This window comes from Capricornis sumatraensis, chromosome 16 (genome assembly GCF_032405125.1).
Source record: "Capricornis sumatraensis isolate serow.1 chromosome 16, serow.2, whole genome shotgun sequence".
In the NCBI taxonomy this organism is placed as follows: Eukaryota; Metazoa; Chordata; class Mammalia; order Artiodactyla; family Bovidae; genus Capricornis; species Capricornis sumatraensis.
The window spans coordinates 79,463,708-79,486,890 of NC_091084.1; the positions used below are offsets into that span (position 1 = coordinate 79,463,708).

General features: G+C 37.5%; 1 protein-coding gene across 1 annotated transcript; it reads left to right on the forward strand.

The window, feature by feature from the left end:
- The first annotated feature begins 11,154 nt into the window (after positions 1-11,154).
- Positions 11,155-12,084, forward strand: LOC138093071 (olfactory receptor 8H1-like). The gene has a single exon (XM_068989161.1). The coding sequence runs from the start codon at positions 11,155-11,157 to the stop codon at positions 12,082-12,084; it is 930 nt and encodes a 309-aa protein (XP_068845262.1).
- Positions 12,085-23,183: the final 11,099 nt, after the last annotated feature.

The following is a 23,183-nucleotide window of genomic DNA, read 5'->3' on the forward strand; positions in this document are numbered from 1 at the left end:
TTTAAATATGCTGTCTAGGTTGGTCATAACTTTTCTTCCAAGGAGAAAGTGTCTTTTAATTTCATGGCTGCAGTCAATGTCTGCAGTCATTTTGGTGCCCCAGAAATACAGTCTGACACTGTTTTCACTGTTTCCCCATCTATTTGCCATGAAGTGGTGGGACCAGATGCCATCTTCATTTTCTGAATGTTGAGCTTTAAGCCAACTTTTTCACTCTCCTCTTTCATTCATTTACCAAGCATTTAATATTTTTTTGTTTAATTTTTTGTAACTAGATAGATCATTTTATTCACACTATAATAATTAGAAACTTTCATTTTTTTAAATAATTTTTTCTCTTGAAAATTATAGTTGATTATTTTAATAATAATAAGATGCAAACGTGCAATTCTCTTTTAGGAGTTAAAAGTTTACATTGCTTTTACTACTTCAAACTGTTAACATATTTAAGTGTTTTAAATATGAATCATTTTCTGATAATTTGTTTAAAAAGTTACTTATCATTTATCAAGGCCATTTGAAGTTATCATGACTGCTTTTCTCTGATTTCAATGTTTTCTAGATTGTTTACTTAAAGCAATTGGTACTTGTTTCTGCTTCCATTAGTTTAACAATATACTTTTTGTCTTTTTTGTTATCATTCATAAGCATAATGTACTTTCATATATTTATGGGCCCTTTTCAGTTTTCTAGCCTCTTTTATAAATTATGCTTTTATTATGCTTTCATTTCTATTTCTATGGTTAGGAAACGTATCCTCTTATTTTCTGCAAACAAATATGATGAACAGATTCTATGATGTGGACAATTCTTAAATTAGGTAAATTTTAAAGCAAACTAAACTCTATAAATTGACTATACCCTTCTTATAATAATGTAGTTTACAATACATTTATATGATAATAGAAACATAAGTAATATTATTACACATGTGCATTGTGTTATATCATCTATAGGCCATATGAAATATTTCAAATATTTTCAATTCCTTGTTATATTAGTGCATACCACATTTTATGTAAAATGAAGTCTGAAGTAATTTAAAATATAATATGCTATTTTATGGTGACATGCCAAAATGCTATTTAATAAAATATGATACAGAGAGAAATACAAAAACATAATCAGCTGCATTTATTGTCAAATAATTGATAAATAGAATGATCATAATATATTTTGCTAAGTATTTCCCATCTACCACCAATATTTAAAGGGATTTAGATATAGAGTGAAAGAGTTTATCTTCACAAGAGAACTTACAGGTAGGTACCAGCAACATCTACATGTTAATTTCAGGTGATGGAAGGCCATCCTCCTACTTATTCAGTCAATGACTTAAAAGGACTCCTGAAATTTTCTCTTTTTCTCACACACCTCACATCCAATCTATCAAGATAATATATAGATTCAAAACACATGGTATATTTGAATTCTGACTACTTCTCAACATCTTTTCTGCTACCCACTCTGGTTCAAAGAACCATCATAGTCTTAGAATCATTGCTGCAGTCTCTGGGCTTGTCTCTGCTTGGCCTTGTCCCTCTTGAATTTAAATGTCAATGTGAGAGCCAGAGCGATCATACTGTTAAAGAGTAAGTAAGTTGGAATATATTACTTCATTCAATAATCCTACAGGTCTTATCTCACTAAGAGTAAAAATGAAAATCTTAAGATCCCACTGGTCCATAATAACCTTGCATCCACTACTAACCTCCATGAACTCATTCCTTACTATTCTATCAATTATATTCCCTTTGATTTAACCACATGACTTCCTAAGTCTTCTGTGTATACCAGTCCTGATACTACCTGAGATTTTTTCCATTTTTCCTTCATTCAGAAATGTCTGTTCATAGAAAACTACATGTTTGTTTGTTGTTGTTTTTTTTTTTTGGTCTTATTCTATTGAATAAAAACATCCTTGCCACTTTATTTAAAATTGTACCTGTTCTCTATTCTTTTTCATGTTTTGTTTGTTTCCCATACCAAGTATCTACATCCGACCATCAGTAATATTTTGCTCGTGCATTTTTGCATTTTTTTTCTTGTCTGCTCCTCTCCCCCCTCCACACACACACTATCATATAAACTTAATAAGTTCAGGATTCTTGCTCAGTTTGTTCAGCATTGTATCCCCAGCACTAGATCTGTGCCTCAAAATATATCTGAAGGTTGCAATTTACAGATGAGGAAACTGCAGAGCAGAAAGAGTAAAGAGTGGTCCATAGTCAGTGCGCTAGTTAAAGAGCAAGCTAGCTCACATTTGAACACAGATACCCTAACTCTAGCTTTCATATGCTTTATCACCACTTTCTGATTGGATATTTCTTCGACATAATTGTACTACAATTATCAGAGTTGAAAAAGTAGAATTCATAGCTTTATTAAAGAAAACATTAAAGAAAATACCAGGGGCTGTTGAAAGGTGTATGTACCTGGCAGACATTCTCTGGAAATGCTGATTGAAGACAGTGTAGTTTTGACATTACTAGATAGGTCTTTGCAAACATACAGTCACAGTCCTATTCACAGAAGGAAAATTAAAGAACAGTTTATCCCTCAATAGTATTATTCTAAAAAAAATCTGTAATAGTCAGGGAATAGGCTATGTTGGTGTAAGAGTGGGATTCAAAAACAGAGTGTCTCAATAAAGAAAACAATATCCTCGGTTGCAGATTCCTAGATGTTAACTGTGTAGAGTGTGTGGATGACTCTTTTTCACAGAATAATCCTGGAAATTACATTTCTTTTATGTTTTTGATTGGTTAGCCCCCAAATGTTGTCCTCTTCTGCATTGTTGAAAGTATCGATAATTTTTCTTAAGTATTGGTAGAATTTACCAGTAAAACCATCTGTGCCTGGGCCTACTCTTCAGTATCTATTCAAGTTAATTGAAAGCATGAATCCACTTAAGCAAATGCATGAAAATGTTCATAAGCAGTGTGAATAACAGCTATAGAATAGAAACAACTCAAATGGCCATCAGATGATGATGAATGAATAAAGTGTGATATAAGCATTCAATAGAGGAAAGTATGACAATAAAGAAAAAATAAAGTGAGTATGCATGTTAAAATTTTTTATACAATTTAAAGCAAAAATTAAAAATTTGTTTAGTTTTATCTTATCTTGCCATAAACCTGATTTTTATTTCACATTTGTTTTAGTTAAACTAACTTTTGGTGACTAAATTTGCCCTTCTAAATTTCAAAGTGAAGTGATGTGAAATCGCTCAGTCGTGTCCGACTCTTTGTGACCCCATGGATGGTAGCCTACCAGGCTCCGCAATCCATGGGATTTTCCAGGCAAGAATACTGGAGTGGGCTGCCATTTCCTTCTCTATCTAAAGTTCAAAAATGATACAATAAATGCAAAAGTAGCTCCTTTATCCAAACCAACAAATTATCTCCTGAAATTCTGAAGTATGAGCAGAGATTCCTATAAGAGTCATTTTTAAATCTATATAAAATAGGTTTAATTTTTATGAGTTGATGGAGGGGGAGGTAGGAGGGGGTTCGGGATTGGGAACACGTGTACACCCGTGGTGGATTCATGTTGATGTGTGGCAAAACCAATACAATATTGTAAAGTAAAATATAATAATAATTTGAAAAAAAGAAAAAAAAAACCCTCAGATTAAAAAAAAAAAAGCTTCACAAGAATATTTTAATCTGATGCTCTGTTATTACTTCTAAGTCTTTCTTTGTTTCCTCATGTTGGACAAATAATATTTAAGATAGTTCTTAACATTTGAGGAAGACTTCACTAGAATAAAGTTGGTTGTGAGCTATCAGTCAATGCATAGAACATGAAATTATGGATTTTACAAAAGGCTAATATAGCGTTGGTCATAATATGTTATGAAATTTTAGCACAAATTGAGAACAGGTATTGAACAAGCATTCTGATATTAATTATGAAAATCTGCTGCTGCTGCTGCTAAGCCACTTCAGTCTTGTCCGACTCTGAGCGACCCCATAGACGGCAGCCCACCAGGCTCCCCCATCCCTGGGATTGTCCAGGCAAGAACACTGGAGTGGGTTGCCATTTCCTTCTCCAATGCATGAAAGTGAAAAGTGAAAGTGAAATCACTGAGTTGTGTCTGACTCTGTGCGGCCCCAGGGACTGCAGCCCACCAGGCTCCTCAGTCCATGGGATTTTCCAGGCAAGAATACTGGAGTGAGGTGCCATTGCCTTCTCCGTATGAAAATCTAGAGGTATACAAATATGCATTCTATGAACAAACCATAATTGGGAGAAATTTATCAAAATGTGACAAAATTTTGATAATTTTGATATTATTCTTTGAATTTTGTTGTAGTCTCATTTCTAATGTACATATTAACGCCTATAACAGTATCACATGTTTAAATATAAAAGTTTCACTGTAAAAAATATGTCATTTCACCCTTGGTGGCTTCAATGATAGATTAATAATTTCTCTAGAAATAGTTTCTCTACCATCCAGGGATAAATTTAGCAAATCACAAAGGGCAACCTAACCATTAAGCTATTCATTGTATGGCTCCTAAGGAAGAGACAATCGGCTTCTCAAAACAGCACAACTGCATTTAGTCCTTGAACTTTTGTACTTGGAGACATTCTGATAAATCTTCCTTGGTAATTGGGATGACCAAATGTTGCATTATTATCTATTTGCAGTCCATTAAAAGTGAAAGTCACTCACTGGTGTCCTACTCTTTGAGCCCCCATGGACTATCAGTTCAGTTCAGTCGCTCAGTCGTGTCCGACTCTTTGCCACCCCATGAACCACAGCACACCAGGCCTCCCTGTCCATCATCAAATCCCAGATTCACCCAAACTCATGTCCATCGAGTCAATGATGCCATCCAGCCATCTCATCCTCTGTCATTCCCTTGTCCTCCTGCCTCCAATCCCTCCCAGCATCAGAGTCTTTTCCAATGAGTCAACTCTTCGCATGAGGTGGCCAAAGTATTGGAGTTTCAGCTTCAGCATCAGTCCTTCCAATGAACATCCAGGACTGATCTCCTTTAGGATGGACTGGTTGGATCTCCTTGCAGTCCAAGGGACTCTCAAGTCTTCTCCAACACCACAGTTCAAAAGCATCAATTCTTCGGCGCTCAGCCTTTTTATAGTCTAACTCTCACATCCATACATGACCACTGGAAAAACCATAGCCTTGACCCTATGGACCTTTATTGGCAAAGTACTGTCTCTGCTTTTTAACATGCTGTTTAGGTTGGTCTTAACTTTCCTTCCAAGGAGTAAGCGTCTTTTAATTTCATGGCTGCAATCACCATCTGCAGTTTTTTTGGAGCTCAGAAGAAAAAAAATCAGCCACTTTTTCCACTGTTTCCCCATCTATTTGCCATGAAGTGATGGGACCAGATGCCATGATCTTAGTTTTCTGAATGCTGAGCTTTAAGCTAACTTTTTCACTCTCCTCTTTCCCTTTCATCAAGAGGCTCTTTAGTTTTTTATTTCTTTTCTGCCATAAGGGTGGTGTCATCTGCATATCTGAGCTTATTGATATTTCTCCTAGCAATCTTGAGTCCAGCTTGTGCCTCATCCAACTCAGCATTTTTCATGATGTACTCTGCATATAAGTTAAATAAGCAGGGTGACAGTATACAGCTTTGACATTCTCCTTTCCCAATTTGGAGCCAGTCTGTTGTTCCACGTTCAGTTCTAACTGTTGCTTCTTCACCTGCATACAGATTTCACAGGAGGTGGGTCAGGTGGTCTGATATTCCCATCTCTTTCATAATTTTCCACAGTTTATGGTTATCCACATAGTCAAAGGCTTTGATGTTGCACAAAATGTGAACTTTATGGTATACAACTTTAAGAAAATGCCTATGGTTTGTGTTTCTCAAATATTATTTATGTTAGATAACAGAAAACAAGTCCTGCCAAATAATTTCAAAGTGAATACATCTCATAAAAATATAGTCAATGATGAACACTGGGGTAAATGTATGTGTCATTTTCAATTGTGGTTTTCTCAGGACGTATATATATGGAATCTGGAAAGATGGTAACGATGAACCTATCGGCAGGGCAGCAATGGAGACGCAGACACAGGGAACAGACTTTGGACACAACAGGGGATAGAGCGGGGGGACAAATTTAGAGAGTAGCGTGGAAACCTGTACATTACCACATGCAACACTAGATAGCCAGTGGAAATTTGCTATATGACACAGGGAGCTCAAATCTTGTACTCTCTGACAACCTAGAGGTAGGATGGGGTGGGAGGTGGGAAGAGGGTTCAAGAAGGAGAGGACATATGTATACCTATGGCTGGTTCATGTTTATGTATGACAGAAGCCAACACAATTTGTAAAGCAAGTATCCTCTAATTATAAATAAATGAATTAGAAAGAATATAGTGAGGAAGACAGTAGGACAACATAGATCAAAAATGCAGAATATGCATATATTTTGATCCTCCAAAAATGAAAACTAAGTAAAAGAAAGAGAAGAGATATCACAGGCTATAACAAGATTTATCTTTCCCCAAATTATAAAAAGATTAGAAATTACCTATTGAGTACATATAATGTGTTATGAGTAAATCAACAAAGAATAACCAGTATTAAAGTATGTATTAAAGGTGAAAGTGAAAATAGCTTAATCGTGTCTGACTCTTTGTGACCCAATGAACTGCAGCACACCAGGCCTCCCTGTCTATCACCAATTCCTACAGTTTACCCAAACTCATGTCCATTGAATCAGTGATGCCATCAAACAATCTCATCCTCTGTCATTCCCTTCTCCTGTCACCATCAAACTTTTTCCCAGCACCAGGGTCTTTTCAAATGAGTCAGCATTTCCCATCAGGTGGCCAAAGTATTGGCGCTTCAGCTTCAACATCAGTCCTTCCAATGGACACCCAGGACTGATCTCCTTTAGGATGGACTGGTTGGATCTCCTTGCAGTCCAAGGGACTCTCAAGAGTCTTCTCCAACACCACATTTTAAAAGCATCAATTCTTCGGCACTCAGCTTTTTTTATAGTCCCACTCTCACATCCATACATGACTACTGGAAAAACCATAGCCCTGACTAGACAGACCTTTGTTGACAAAGTAATGTCTCTGCTTTTTAATATGCTGTTTAGGTTGGTCTTAACTTTCCTTTCAAGGAGTAAGCATCTTTTAATTTCATGGCTGAAATCACCATCTGCAGTGATTTTGGAGCCCAGAAAAATTAAGTAAGCCACTGTTTCCACTGTTTCCCCATCTATTTCCCATGAAGTGATGGGACCGGATGCCATGATCTTCGTTTTCTGAATGTTGAGCTTTAAGCCAACTTTTTCACTTTTCTCTTTCACTTTCATCAAGAAGCTCTTTAGTTCCTCTTCACTTTCTGCCATAAGGGTGGTGTCATCTGCATATCTGAGGTTATTGATATTTCTCCTGGCAGTCTTGATTCCAGCTTGTGCTTCTTCCAGCCCAGCGTTACTCATGATGTACTCTGCATAGACGTTCAATAAGCAGGGTGACAATACACAGCCTTGATGTACTGCTTTTCCTATTAGGAACCAGTCTGTTGTTCTATGTCCAGTTCTAACTGTTGTTTCCTGACCTGCTTATAGATTTCTCAAGAGGGTGGTCAGTTGGTCTGTTATTCCCATCTCTTTCCGAATTTTCCACAATTTATTGTGATCCACACAGTATGAGACTTTGGAATGGTCAATGAAACAGAAATAAATGTTTTTCTGGAACTCTCTTGCTTTTTCGATGATCCAGCGGACGTTGGCAATTTGATCTCTGGTTCCTCTGCCTTTTCTAAAACCAGCTTTAACATCTGGAAGTTCACAGTTCATGTATTGCTGAAGCCTGGCTTGGAGAATTTTGAGCATTACTTTACTAGCGAGTGAGATGAGTGCAATCGTGTGGTAGTTTGAACAATCTTTGGCATTACCTTTCTTTAGGATTGGAATGAAAACGGGCCTTTTCCATTCCTGTGGCAACTGCCGAATTTTCCAGATTTGCTGGCATATTGAATGCGGCACTTTCACAACATCATCTTCAGGGATTTGAAGTAGGCCAACTGGAATGCCATCACATCCACTAGCTTTGTTCATAGTGATGCTTCCTAAGGCTTACTTGACCCACATTCCAGGATGTGTGGCTCTACGTGAGTGATCACACTATCGTGATTATATGGATCGTGAAGATCTTTTTTTGTACAGTTCTTCTGTGTATTCTTGCCACCTCTTCTTAATATCTTCTGCTTCTGTTAGGTCCATACCATTTTTTGTCCTTTATTGCAAATCTAGAGGTCTACGAATAAGCATTTTATGAAGAAAAAGATAATTGGGAAACTTTAATCAAAATGTTAAATTAGCTCGGTTTATTTCATATTGTCCTTTGAATTTTATTATATTTACTTTTTTCCCCCAATGTACATATTTACTACTATAATGCATGTGTGCTAAGTCGCTTCTATCGTGTCCGGCTCTTTTCAACACTAAGGACTGTAGCCCACCAGGCTCTTCTGTCCATGGGATTCAGTAGGCCAGAATACTAGAGTGGGCTGCCATTTCCTCCTCCAGGGCATCTTCCCTGGCCAGGAATTGAACCCGTGTCTCTTGTGTCTCCTGCACTGGCAAGCAGATTCTTTGCCACTAGTGTCACCTGGGAAGTCCTCTCCTCTTATATTGTCACAATTTAAATATAAACGTTTCATCGTAAAAAATGCATCATTCCATCCCTGACAGTTTCAGTCACAGAATAAGTAAGTATTCCTCTAAAAACAGTTTCTCTACCACAGTAGGCATAGATTTAGAGCATCACATTGGACGGCCACAGCGTTAGGCTCTTCACTGTGTGGCTGCTTTTTTTTTTTCTACTTGGATTTTTACTTTGAATGTAGTATCATCAGCTTGCTTCTGCTTTGAATCATTGCATAAAAGGGAAGGCATATACCCAAGAGAAAAATTGTACTTTGAGTCAGAAAGCATCTAAAGGGATCATTTTTGTATAATCTTTCATTTAGTTTTCCTCTGGCTAAATTTAAGAAAAGGGTGGGGGGAGTTTGATTTATCAAAACTCTAGAGAATCAAGACCCAAGTATTTATTTAGAAACTTCTTTTTTATGTTTATGATTTCCTTTAAAAGATGTTTCAGGCAGATAAAATAGGAGCAGAGCTGGAATATACGTTTTGAAGGCCAAGGGAAATTCAGACATGTTAAGTATACTAAACACACACATTTCTCTTAGTATGTTCTTGGAGCTGGTTGATTACACTACATAATAGGCCTTAAAAAATCATCTTGAGAAATTACCTGACCTAAGCCAGAAACTGCTCATTTATTTATTTATTTTAAAGTTTACTTTAGTTTATTTTACAATACTGTATTGGTTTAGCCATACATCAACTTTTAAGGGAAAAAATTAGTTTCTCAGAACTTAGCATAGCAGCATCTAGTACTTGAAATTTTGTCCTTGGAGACATGCCAAGTAATCTTGCTTGGAAATTGGTCCACAGAGATGACCAAAGTTTGCACTATCATCAGTCTCCAGAATATGTGGTACCCTGGAGTTATCAGGATGAGAGGCAAGAGATATGGTGCTCCACTTACATATATGTACACAGTTGATCCCTGATATTCATTTTAGACATAACTTCCTGGCAAATTTTATGCATGATCAGGAGTTGAACAAAACTTCATTTGATTTCTTTTTGCCTCAGAATAAAACAAAATGAATGCACTAAAATTTAAAAAGAACTTACCTCAAAGAAAACAAATATCGCCTCATAGAAATTGTCAACTGAAGTGGTTTTCTTGTGTTATTTGTGAGAAAAATTGGAGTTTGACATACTGCTAGAGAGAAAATACTGGAAGAAAGTGTTTTTACACCGACTTGGCTGAAAGTAAGTATCATTCTCAAATTTGGAAGGTTTTAGGTAGGATCCAGTAAAACGGGAACTTTATCAGCAGAATATGCATGCAGTTATCTTTTAGACCTTATTAAAAAGTATCAGGATTTGTGGAAGGAGAAGTACAGAGTTGATATAATCAGGGTCTACAAGTCATTAGCATTTTTTAGAAATATAATTTTGGAAGAAATTTGTTAGTGGTAAAGTTAGAAAAATATCATATTTTTTGGAAATTAGTACTAACATATGGTCTATCATTTTAATGCTCCCTATTAAAGTCCGCTAAGTTTGGATACTTGTCATTAACATTAAATAGTATTTGAAATGAAAGAACAGAACATAGTACATTAAAACTATTCTTTTATCATTCTTTATCATATAGCCAGCAGTTTACCCTTGGTTTTGTTGAAGTTAGTTATAAATAGGAGTATGGTATTATGGTGTGGTGTAGTGGTAAAGAATCTGCCTGCTATGCAGGAGACATGGGTTTAATCTCTGGGTGGGGAAGATATACTGGAGGAGGATACGGCAACCCACTCCAGTATTCTTGCCTGGAAAATTCCATGGACAGAAGAGCCTGGAGGGCTGCAGTGCATAGGGTTTGCAAAGAGTCGGACATGACTGAGCGCACACACATGGTATTATGGACATACTCTCTGGAGTCAATCTATCAAAACGGAATTGCAGATTCAAAAGTTGGTAGTTCTACATCTGGACAAGTTAATTGAATTATCTGTGCACTTTGTCTCATCAGAAAAATATGGCTAAAACAGTACTAATTATGATATAAAAATCTCATGGTATTATGGACATGCTCTCTGGAGTTAATCTATGGAGGCGGAATTGCAGTTTCAAAATTTAGTAGTTCTATATCTGGACAAGTTAATTAAATTATCTGTGCACTTTGTCTCATCAGAAAAATATGGCTAAAACAGTACTAATTATGATATAAAAATCTCATGAAATGCATTAATTAAATGCCTTAACAGGAGCTTTTAGGACCATATCAGGCTTATTCTAATTCTTCAATGAATTAGTTTTTGTTATAATATATTCAAATGTCAACTCACACCTATTTTTATATTTGGAAATCAAGGTAAGTTTTTGTCTCCACATACACTATACACACCTCCTTATCATCACTTCATGGAAACACTAAATTAATATAAATAAGTGATGTCATTCATACATACACAAAGTAAATTTTTTTTATTTTTTGAAGTAATTCCTGCTGAATATCATCAACTTTGATTTCTCAACAGTTTGGAGCATTTGGACACTATGGGCAGAAGGAATATCACACAGGTGTCTGACTTCATCCTCATGGGACTGACAGACTCTGAAGAGATCCGGCTGGCCCTCTTCACCCTCTTCCTCCTGATATACCTGATCACTGTGCTGGGGAATGTGGGGATGATCCTGATAATCTACCTGGATTCCCGGCTTCACACCCCCATGTACTTTTTCCTCAGTCACTTGTCATTTCTTGACCTCAGTTACTCAAGTGTCATCACCCCTAAAACCTTAGCCAACTTACTGACTTCCAAGCAGAATATTTCATACCTGAACTGCTTCACTCAGATGTCTTTCTTTGTCTTCTTGGGTGCCACGGAGTGTTTCCTTCTCTCCTCCATGGCCTACGATCGCTATGCAGCCATCTGCAGCCCTCTGTATTACCCGATTGTCATGTCCAGCAGACGCTGTTGCTCCCTAGTCTTTGGATGTTATTTGATGGGCTTTATGAACTCTTTTGTTAATGGACTTTGCATGAGCAGATTGCATTTCTGCAAATCCAATATAATCTTTCACTTTTTCTGTGATCTATCCCCGATTTTAGCCTTGTCCTGCACTGACACACATGACATAGAAATCATCATATCCACTTTTGCTGGCTCCAGCCTAGTGCTGTCTCTTCTTACAATAGCAGTGTCCTATGTCTCCATCATGTCTACCATCCTGAAAATTACTTCCACTTCTAGTAAGCAAAAAGCTTTCTCTACCTGTGCATCACATCTTCTGGGGGTCACCGTCTTTTATGGCACTATGATTTTTACTTACTTAAAACCAAGTAAATCCTACTCCTTGGGAAAGGATCAGATAGCTTCTGTGTTTTATACTATTGTCATCCCCATGCTGAATCCACTCATATATAGTCTTCGAAACAAGGAAGTGAAAAATGCTCTCAGTAGAGTCATGCAGAAGACGAAGTGAGAGTCGCTCAGTCGTGTCCAACTCTTTGTGACCCCACGGACTATACAGTCCACGGAATTCTCCAGGCCAGAATATTGGAGTGGGGAGCCTTTCCCTTCTCCAGGGAATCTTCCTAATCCAGAGATCGAATTTGGGTCTCCTGCATTTCAGGCAGATTCTTTACCAGCTAAGCCACAAGGGAAGCCCAAGAATACCGGAGTGGGTAACCTGTCCCTGCTCCAGGGGATCTTCCAGACCCCAGAATCAAACCAGGGTCTTCTGCATTGCAGGCGGATTCTTTACCAACTGAGCTATGAGGGAAGCCCGGGTAAAGGGTTCTGAACAATTAAAATGGCATTGAAGGTAAGTGTTCATGCTCACCATTTTATTTATCTTTTTTTCCTTATCTGTATTTTCTTTCCCTTTTTTCTCTTTCCAGAAACAAACCGAACTATCTATTTATTTGCTTTCTTTTTTTGAATGATTCTTTGCTTGATCTAATATGATCTTGGGCATTTCTTGGCACTGTGGTCATGCTCAGTCATGTTCGACTCTTGGCGACCCCATGGACCATAGCCCACCAGGCTCCTCTGTCCACAGAATATTCCAGGCAAGAATACGGAAATGGGTTGTCATTTCCTCTCCAAGGGATCTTCCCAACCCAGGGATTGAACCATGCATCCTCTACATCTCCTGCACTGGCAACAAATTTTGACCCTGAGCCATGGGAAGCCTTTTTCCTGGAATATGCCTTAAGAAAATAATTTGAAATGTTGAAACATGCTAAGTTCATGGTGTTCTTTTAAGGACAACTGATTTGCAGAATGATGACGTATAGTTATTACCTTTTAAACAGTATCATACACATTTAGAGAATTTTATTATGAAAAGAGGTCCATTTTAGGAACAGTAATAACAGTTTTAGAAATTATTTCATGTACTTTGTGGAGAAGCAATATAACAGAGTGGTTAGTAGCACTTGCTTTGGAACTATCTGTTACAGGATTTCTTTTCTTGATTTGCAACCCTTGTAGCTCTGTAACATTTGAAAAAATCATTGAAACTTTTGGAGTCGTTTCCTCAACCTCACCAAGTAAGTAATAATTCCAGATATATAGTGTTATTGTAGATATTATATCACACAATTGATGTAAAGCATTTAAGGCCTTACAAAGAAATGCTATTAGAATGTTCACATCCTTGCTTATTTTTAACTTATAATGTTTTATTTTTTTCTTAAAGAATATTATTCTAATTTATAAATTATCTTTACTTAAAAGACAAATACACAAACAACTAAGTAAATGCTAAACACTTCAAGATTTCTTCAAAAAACTTGGAAAATATAAAATTGGGGAAAAAAAGTTTTTATATATGTTCTTCTGGGCATTCCTGTTGCCTTAGTGGTAAAAAAAAATTGGCCTGCTAATGAAGGAGATACAGGCTCGATCCCTGATTTAGGGAGATCCTCCAGAGAAGGAAATGGTAACCCACTCCACTATTCTTGCCTGGCAGTCCCCACAGACAGAGGAGGCTGATGGGCGACCGTCTATGTAGTCACACACATGTGTCAGACACAACAGAGAAGCTGAACAGCAGCAATAGCATATTCTTCTGGGGGACTTCCCTGGTGGCTCAGTGGAAAAGAATCCACCTGTTAATGCAGGGATTACCAGTTTGAGCCCTGGTCCCAGAAGATTCCCTGAAGAAGGAAATCGCACTCGCTCCAGTATTCTTGCTTGGAAACGCCCATGGACAGAAGAACCTGGCGGGCTAGAGTCCATGTGGTCACAAAGAGTCGGACACCAATTAGGGGCTAACAACAACAGCACATGCTCTAGATTGATAGTTAGTATGTACGTGGTATTCCATTAGATAAGTCACATTTCTCTCATTTCCTATGAAGTTTTCAGCAGCTTTCTTTGTACTCTTACAAGTTTACCATTAGTTATTCTTCTGTCATTGAAATCTAGGGTGAATGTGTTTTTGGAAAATGGGAAAAATCCAGACTCATTTTGCAATGCTTTGGACATGACATGTGTGCAAATTCATCAAGTTAAAAATCTGCATGCAGTGATATTTCTTCAGTAGCTTTCTGAAAACACTTAAAACCCCTAAATGTGTGTGATGTGTCAAAAGCTTCAGAAAACTGCTTTTTTGGTTGAAATTCTGCGCATTTTAAAATAGCATTGCCTTTCTCATAATTCCTATAAGTTTGTTATCATTATTAAAAATAAATTCTTGAATTAAAGTTTCACTCTGTTAATGGACATATAGCTTATTTCTACGTTCTGGCCTTTGTGAATAGCATTGCAATGAACATTTGAGTGTATGCATTTTATGAATTATAGTTTTTTCCAGGTATATGCCTAGGAGTGGGGTTTCTTTGTCATATGGTTGTTCTTTTTGTGTTATAATCTTCATGATAGCCCACTGCTCCACAGTGACCTTGTCCCACTCCTTACCTGCATTAACTCATTCTGTATTATTCTATCAGTCACACTCATTTTGATTTGACGACTGACACCCTAACTCTTCTGTCCACACTAATACTGATAGTTCTTGGAATTTTTCCATGTTTCCCTTTCATTCAGAAATGTCCTATTTGCAGAGAAATGCATGCTTTCCTTCCTATTTTATTCTTAATAAGAACATTCAAATGTGTACCTATTCCCTTCCCCCTTGTGAGTTTCATTTGTTTTCCATAGCAGTTATCTGCATTTAAGCTTTTGTCATATTTTACTAATGTGTTTGAGTTCTTGTCTGCTGCACCTCACACTATCCTGTAAGTTTAATGAATGAGGATTCTTGTTTAGTTTGTTCAGCACCGTCTCCCCAGCACCTAGCTCTAAACCTCAATGAATGTACCTGAAGGCTTCAATTTATAGAGGATGAAACTAAAGAACACAGTAAACCACTGGTCCATGATCACTCACTAGTCAAAGAACAAGCTCACGTTTGAACACTGATAGTCTAACTCCACTGTTAATATTTCTCATCACCACTGATTGGACATTTTCAACAAAATGGTACTATGATTACCAGAACTGAGAAAATAAAATTCATTACTATATTAAAGAAAGTATTACATAAAATACCAGGGGCTGTTGAAAGGCTTATACTGTTGGCAGACATTTTCTAAAACATGCTAATACCAGCCAGCATGATTTGGATAATAGTAGCTAAGTCTTTTCAAATGTCCAGGCCCAGCCCTATTCACAGAAGGAAAATTCCATTAAGCAAAGAACAGTCTTCCCAAAGATGATATTGTTCTAGGAAGAGAATCAGTAATAGTCAGGGTACAGGCTAGCTTGATGTAAAAATGGGATTCAGAAAGACTGGCTCAGCAAAGAAAAAAGTATCCTTGGTTATAAACTTCCAGATTTTGGCTGACTAGGGTATGTGGATGAGTCTTTTTCACAACATAATTCTCGAAACTGGGCTTCCTTAGTGAATCAGTGGTAAAGAATTCTGCTGCCAATGCAGGAGCAGCAGATATGGGCCCTGGTCAGTAAGATCCCCTGGAGAAGGCTCAGGCTAGCATTCCTGCCTGGAAAATCCCATGGATAAGGGAAACCTGGTGGGCTACGGTACATGTGACCAAAAAGAGTCTGACACGATTTAGCGAATAAATGACAACAATCCTGCAAACTAAGTTTCTTTTGTGTTGCTGATCATTGACCTCCCAAATGCTGTCCTCTTCTGCACTGTTGAATGATTGATTTTGTTTTTAATAATATTTGGTACATTTCATCACAACGCCATCTGGTTTTGGTCTAATCTTCAGTATCTAAAGTTATTTGAAAGCATAAATTCACTTAAGTGCATGCATGAGAATGTTCATAAGCACTATGAATGAAAGCCAAAGAATAGAAACAACTCAAACGACCATCAAGGGATCCGTTGGAAGGTCAGATGCTGAAGTGCTGCAGCTGAAGCTCTCTTACTTCGGCCACCTAATGGGAAGAGCTGACGCACTGGAAAAGTCTCTGATGCTGGGAAAGAGCGAAGGCGGGACGACAGAGGATGAGATGGTTGGATGGCATCACAGCCTCAATGGACATGAGTTTCAGCAAATTCCAGAAGTTAATGGAGGACAGAAAAGCCTGGCATGCTGCAGTCCCTGGTGTCACAAAGAGCTGAACATGATTTTGTGACTGAGCAACAACAAAATATTATTTACACGAGATGAAGTAAAAGAGATCATGGGAATTAAAAAAAAAAAGAATAAATTCCATTAAATTAAAGTCAGGAAAATAGAACAAAGGAAAAATATATAGACAAAGAAAGCAAGACGTACTTCAAAGATGTTCAAAGATGAACACCAAGCCAAAATAACAGAAACCATATCACAAGATACAAACAAGGTTTATTTTCCCCTGAAAAGAAAAAAAAAATTTAAACTTCCTATAGAATGGATATAATGTATTATAAGTCAATGAAAAATGATCAGTACAAAAGTACTAATTAAAATCATATTTTGTTATTTATTAAATTAATTTTTATATAATTTTAGGAAATAAATTTCTTTAAAATTGCTTCACATTTTCCTTATCTACCCATAAATATGATTTTTATTTCACACTTCTCTTAGTAAGACAAACATTTCATGATTAGAATTGGTCTTCCTAACTTCATCAAATTTACAATAATTTATTACAACTGTTTTATACAAACCTACAAATCTACTTCTGAAATTCTGGTGTATAAGCAGAATTTCCCATAAGAATTCCTTTCAAGTCTACTTGACAACTGGTTTAATTATCGTGAATTAATGAAATGCTGGGCTGGAAGAAGCACAAGCTGGAATCAAGATTGCTGGGAGAAATATCAATAACCTCAGATATGCAGATGACACCACCCTTATGGCAGAAAGTGAAGAGGAGCTAAAAAGCCTCTTGATGAAAGTGAAAGAGGAGAGCGAAAAAGTTGGCTTAAAGCTCAGCATTCAGAAAGTGAAGATCATGGCATCTGGTCCCATCACTTCATGGCAAATAGATGGGGAAACAGTGGAAACAGTGTCAGACTTTATTTTTCTGGGCTCCAAAATCACTGCAGATGTTGACTTCATCCATGAAATTAAAAGATGCTTACTCCTTGGAAGGAAAGTTATGACCAACCTAGACAGCATATTGAAAAGCAGAGACATTACTTTGCCAACAAAGGTCCGTCTAGTCAAGGCTATTGTTTTTCCAATAGTCATGTATGTATGTGAGAGTTGAACTATTAAGAAAGCTGAGTGTTGAAGAATTGATGCCTTTGAACTGTGGTGTTAGAGAAGACTCTTGAGAGTTCTTGGACTGCAAGGAGATCCAACCAGTCCACCCTAAAGGAGATCAGTCCTGGATGTTTATTGGAAGGACTGATGCTGAAGCTGAAACTCCAATACTTTGGCCACCTGATGGGAAGAGCTGACTCATTTGAAAAGACCCTAATGTTGGGAAAGATTGAGGGCAGGAGGAGAAGGGGACGACAGAGGATGAGATGGTTGGATGGCATCACCGACTCAGGGACATGGGTTTGGGTAAACTCCAGAAGTTGGTAATGGACAGGGAGGCCTGGCTTGCTGTGGTTCATGGGGTCACAAAGGGTCAGACACAACTGAGCAACTGAACTGAACTGACTTAACCTTAAGCATACTCTCAATAAATATTACTTCTACCTTCAGTATAATTTTTGGAGTTTCAAAATGGACTAATTTATTTCTATGATTCGACAGTAATAAGAAAATACTTTGATAATGGAATGAAGATATATGATGTTGAGCCAAAGTGGAAAAGTCATGCCCATATACCTGGATGGAACATATTGTGTGAGCTCACATAGAGGTTCTTCGCAGGGGCTCCAGAATGGAGAAGTAATTTACGATGTGTGCTGAAGACTTCCTATAATTAATGTGAGCTAACATCAATCTACAGAATCCCAGGATTACAGCTATAACAATAGGGTGTGAAACAAATCACAGAATGAATGACACCTGCAATACACTTACATCAGTGAATATTTAATATGGATCAGTTTAAATGTAATAGTCAGCATATTTGTAAATCGTTACATTGATGGACTCAGTTCAGTTCAGTTCAATCACTCAATCGTGTCTCACTCTCTGGAACTCCGTGAACTGCAGCACACCAGGCCTCCCTGTCCATCACCAACTCCCGGAGTTTATTCAAACCTATGTCCACTGAGTCGATGATGCCATCCAACCATCTCATCCTCTGTCATCCCCTTCTCCTCCTGCCCTCAATCTTTCCCAGCATCAGAGTATTTTCCAATGAGTCACCTCTTCCCACCAGGCCAAAGTATTGGAGTTTCAGCTTCAGCATCAGTCCTTCCAATGAACATCCAGGACTGATCTCTTTTAGGATGGACTGGTTGGATCTCCTTGCAGTCCAAGGGACTCTCAAGAGTCTTCTCCAACACCACACTTCAAAAGCATCAAGTCTTCGGCACTCAGCTTTCTTAATAGTCTAACTCTCACATACATACATGACTACTGGGAAAACCATAGTCTTGACTAGATGGATCTTTATCGGCAAAGTAATGTCTCTTCTTTTGAATATGCTATCTAGGTTGCTCATAACTTTCCTTTCAAGGAGTAAGCGTCTTTTAATTTCATGGCTGCAATCACCATCTGCAGTGACTCTGGAGCCCAGAAAAATAAAATCAGCCAATGTTTCCACTGTTTCCCTATCTATTTCCCATGAAGTGTTGATGGGACCGGTTGCCATGGTCTTAGTTTTCTGAATGTTGAGCTTTAAGCCAACTTTTCCACTCTCCTCTTTCACTTTCATCAAGAGGCTCTTTAGTTCTTCACTTTCTGTCATAAGGGTGGTGTCATCTGCGTATCTGAGGTTATTGATATTTTTCCCGGCAATCTTGATTCCAGCTTGTGCTTCTTCCAGCCCAGCGTTTCTCATGGTGTACTCTGCATATAAGTTAAGTAAGCAGGGTGACAATATACAGCCTTGATGTACTCCTTTTCCTACTTGGAACCAGTCTGTTCCATGTTCAGTCCTAACTGTTGCTTCTTAACCTGCATACAGGTTTCTCAAAATGCGGGTCAGTTGGTCTGGTATTCCCATCTTTTTCAGAATTTTCCACAGTTTATTGTGATCTACACAGTCAAAGGCTTTGGAATAGTCAATAAAGCAGAAACAGATGTTTTGTTGGAACTCTCTTGCTTTGTTGATGATGCAGCCAATGTTTGCAATTTGATCTCTGGTTCCTCTGCCTTTCCTAAAACCAGTTTAAATGTCTGGAAGTTCAAGGTTCATGTATTGCTGAAGCCTGGCTTTGGGTATTACTTTACTAGTGTCTGAGATGAATGCAATTGTGTGGTAGTTTGGAATTGCCTTTCTTTGGGATTGGAATGAAAAGGGACCTTTTTCAGTCCTGTGGCCACTGCTGAGTTTTCCAAATTTGCTGGCATATTTAATGTGGCACTTTCACAGCATCATTTTTCAGGATTTGAAATAGCTCAACTGGAATTCCATCACCTCCACTAGCTTTGTTCATAGTGATGCTTTCTAAGGCCCACTTGACTTCACATTCCAGGATGTCTGGCTCTAGGTGAGTGATCACACCATCATGATTATCTGGGTTGTGAACATCTTTTTTGTACAGTTCTTCTGTGTATTCTTGCTATTTCTTCTTAATATCTTCTGCTTTTGTTATGTCCATACTATTTCTGTCCTTTATTGAGCCCATCTTTGCATGAAATGTTCCCTTGGTATTTTTAATTTTCTTGAAGTGATCTCTCGTCTTTCCCATTCTATTGTTTTCCTCTATCTCTTTGCATTGATTGCTGAGGAAGGCTTTGTTATCTCTCTTGCTATTATTTGGAACTCTGCATTCAAATGGGTATATCTTTCCTTTTCTCCTTTTCTTTTTGCTTCTCTTCTTTTCACAGCTATTTGTAAGGCCTCTTTCAACAGCCATTTTGCCTTTTCGGATTTCCTTTTTTGGGGATGGTCTTAATCCCTGTCTCCTGCACAATGTCATGAACTTCGGTTCATAGTTCATCAGGCATATTGTCTATCAGATCTAGTCCCTTAAATCTATTTCTCACTTCCACTGTACAGTCATAAGGGATTTGATTTAGGTCATACCCAACAAAGGTCCGTCTAGTCAAGGCTATGGTTTTTCCTGTGGCCATGTATGGTTGTGAGAGTTGGACTGTGAAGAAAGCTGAGCGCCGAAGAATTGATGCTTTTGAAGTGTGGTGTTGGAGAAGACTCTTGAGAGTTCCTTGGACTGCAAGGAGAACCAACCAGTCGATTCTGAAGGAGATCAACCCTGGGATTTCTTTGGAAGGAATGATGCTAAAGCTGAAACTCCAGTACTTTGGCCACCTCATGCAAAGAGTTGACTCATTGGAAAAGACTCTGATGCTGGGAGGGATTGGGGGCAGGAGAATAAGGGGACGACAGAGGATGAGATGGCTGGATGGCATCATGGACCTGATGGGCGTGAGTCTGTGTGAACTCCGGGAGATGGTGATGGACAGGGAGGCCTGGCGTGCTGCAATTCATGAGGTTGCGAAGAGTCGGACATGACTGAGCATCTGAACTGAACTGACATGAACTGAAGAATAGCAGGCATCCAGGAATGATAAAACACTCAGAAAATAGTACATTGTGTTTTGGATCCGAGAATCCACAATGACCAACATAAACAGTCCCAAATTTCCTACCAGTGTCAAAAATAGATTGCCAGAAAAAGTAAAAATAGGTATACTTGCGCCTCTAAATCATCCATAAAGCCCATCAGTATAAACATGTTTAATTTAGTCACATTTTTCATCTGAATCTGGTATGACTCTAAATCTGATGAGAACTGCACCATTTTAATTTTTCTCTATAGGTTCTAAAGGCAGTATTTTGTGAAAATAGAATCCATCCAACTATATCTTCCGATTTGTTTCTTAGCAGGATCTAATGATTTCCTTTGTAGTCATGGAATGGTCAGTGATGAAGATGTTGGATTCAAATGGATGCATTTTGCTGTTAATAAAAGAAGGTATTACACTTAATTGTTGACTAGATTCATCATGTTAAAATAGCATGTCAAAATAGCATGTCAATTTAAGTGATTTATTTTCTAGTTTATTTTTTGTTATATTCTTTACCATCTGTTTTCATACTACATAGCTTTAAAATGAACAAATATGAATAACCATAGGACTATTAAAACCATGAAATATTATACTGGAAAGTACACAATTAAACACTAGCTTTGCTATAAGGTGCATGAAGTGTCTTTTTATGTTCACAACTGTAAAAATGGAAGTAATCACATGTCACAAGATTGGGTTTGATTTAAATAAGAAAACAATATAAAATTATTTAATATTAAATGTTTCCAGATAAGTAAGAAATGACATAAATGAAACCTATATTCCAACATTTTGTGCAGAGCTGTTTGGTTAAACAAAATCATTTTATATCCATTTTTCTGAAAATTATACTTTCCTGTTGATTTCCATTCAAGAACAGTGATACACTGAACAGCAGACGGTATTTTGGAGATTATGTGTCCATTTTGCAAAGAATAACAATGTGAATGTTAATTTTTTTCTAAAAATAGGTGTCATTAAGGTGTTCATGTTGGCCTCTGCAGCTCACCATACTGTTACTGATTTTCAAATTTTATTTAATAGCAATGTGAGGTGTTTCTATAGTCATATACTATTGTCTCTGCAAAGTTCTTGGATATATTTTTGAGATATATTTCTGTCAAAAAAAATCTTTTAATATATCATAGTTCTTTATGAGGTTTCTAAAATATTTGTGAAATTAATGTCACCTGATCATAGACAAAAAATAGTTTTTTACAAGTTTTTTGCTAAGAAAATAAAATCACTCTATTTGCCACAAAATTGTGTTTGATTTATTTTTTTCCTCTGTATTATCACACTGTTTCTCATCTGGTGGTATACAAATAAAGGAAAGTATATATATATATACACATTTTTTCTAAAGTTAAAGAGTCAGTCGCATCTGAACTGAAATCTCAGCTAGTTACTGAAACACAATTAATTACTGGATTCATCACATTCAATCAGTTCAGTTCAGTTGCTCAGTCGTGTCTGACTCTGCGACTGCATGGACTGCATAATGCCAGGCCTCCCTGTCCATCACATTAAAGGGCAGTTACCTTTTATTTTTCCTTCAGCATGTCATAATTAAGAAGCATTAAAAATTGATGAAAAATCTGCCATATACAGGGCTAGGCTGAATTCAAAAACTTATAAGTAATTTATATTTATGATGTTAAACAGACTACATTTTTATTGCATTTAGATGCCACGCATTAAGAAGAGAATAAATAAAAATCTTCACCTTGACGTTAGAAGAAAGCCACGTCTCTATTTTCCCAGAAACGTTCCCATAGATCCATTTAGAGGCTATTTCTAATGAATAAATAGATTGATAAGTGTAAGTTTAAGGACTTCCCTGGCGGCTCAGTGATAAATAATCTGCCAACCATTCCAGGAATCACAGGTTCAATTCCTGGGTCTGGAAGATCCCCAGGAGAAGGAAATGGCAACCCACTTTCATTTTCTTTCCTGCGATATTCCATGGACAGAAGCCTGCCAGGCTACAGGCCATGGGGTTGCAAAAGAGCTGGACACAAATTAGGAACTAAGCAACAAAGACAAGTGTGAGTTTACAATACCAAAAAATGCTCATTTGATTCTTAGAAAAGTCTAGAGAAAAAAAAAAAAGCTTCTGATTTCTGTATGAAAGTGAAGTCGCTCAGTCGTGTCCAACCCTTTGCGACCCCGTGGACTGTAGCCCTCCAGGCTCCTCCATCCATGGGATTCTCCAGGCAAGAATAGTGGAGTGGGTTGCCATTTCCTTCTCCAGGGGATCTTCCCCACCCAGGGATTGAACCCAGGTCTCCCGCATTGCAGGCAGATGCTTTAACCTCTGAGCCACCAGGGAATAAATCCATACAACTTACATAATAATTATAAGAACACAAAGAGACAAAAATAATAAAGTATAATTAAATTTGAATTGTTATATTAAGAAAATTGTTTTTGTTCAGTCACTAAGTGGTATCTGACTCTACTACCCCATGGACTGCAGCATGCCAGGCCTCCCTGCCACAGT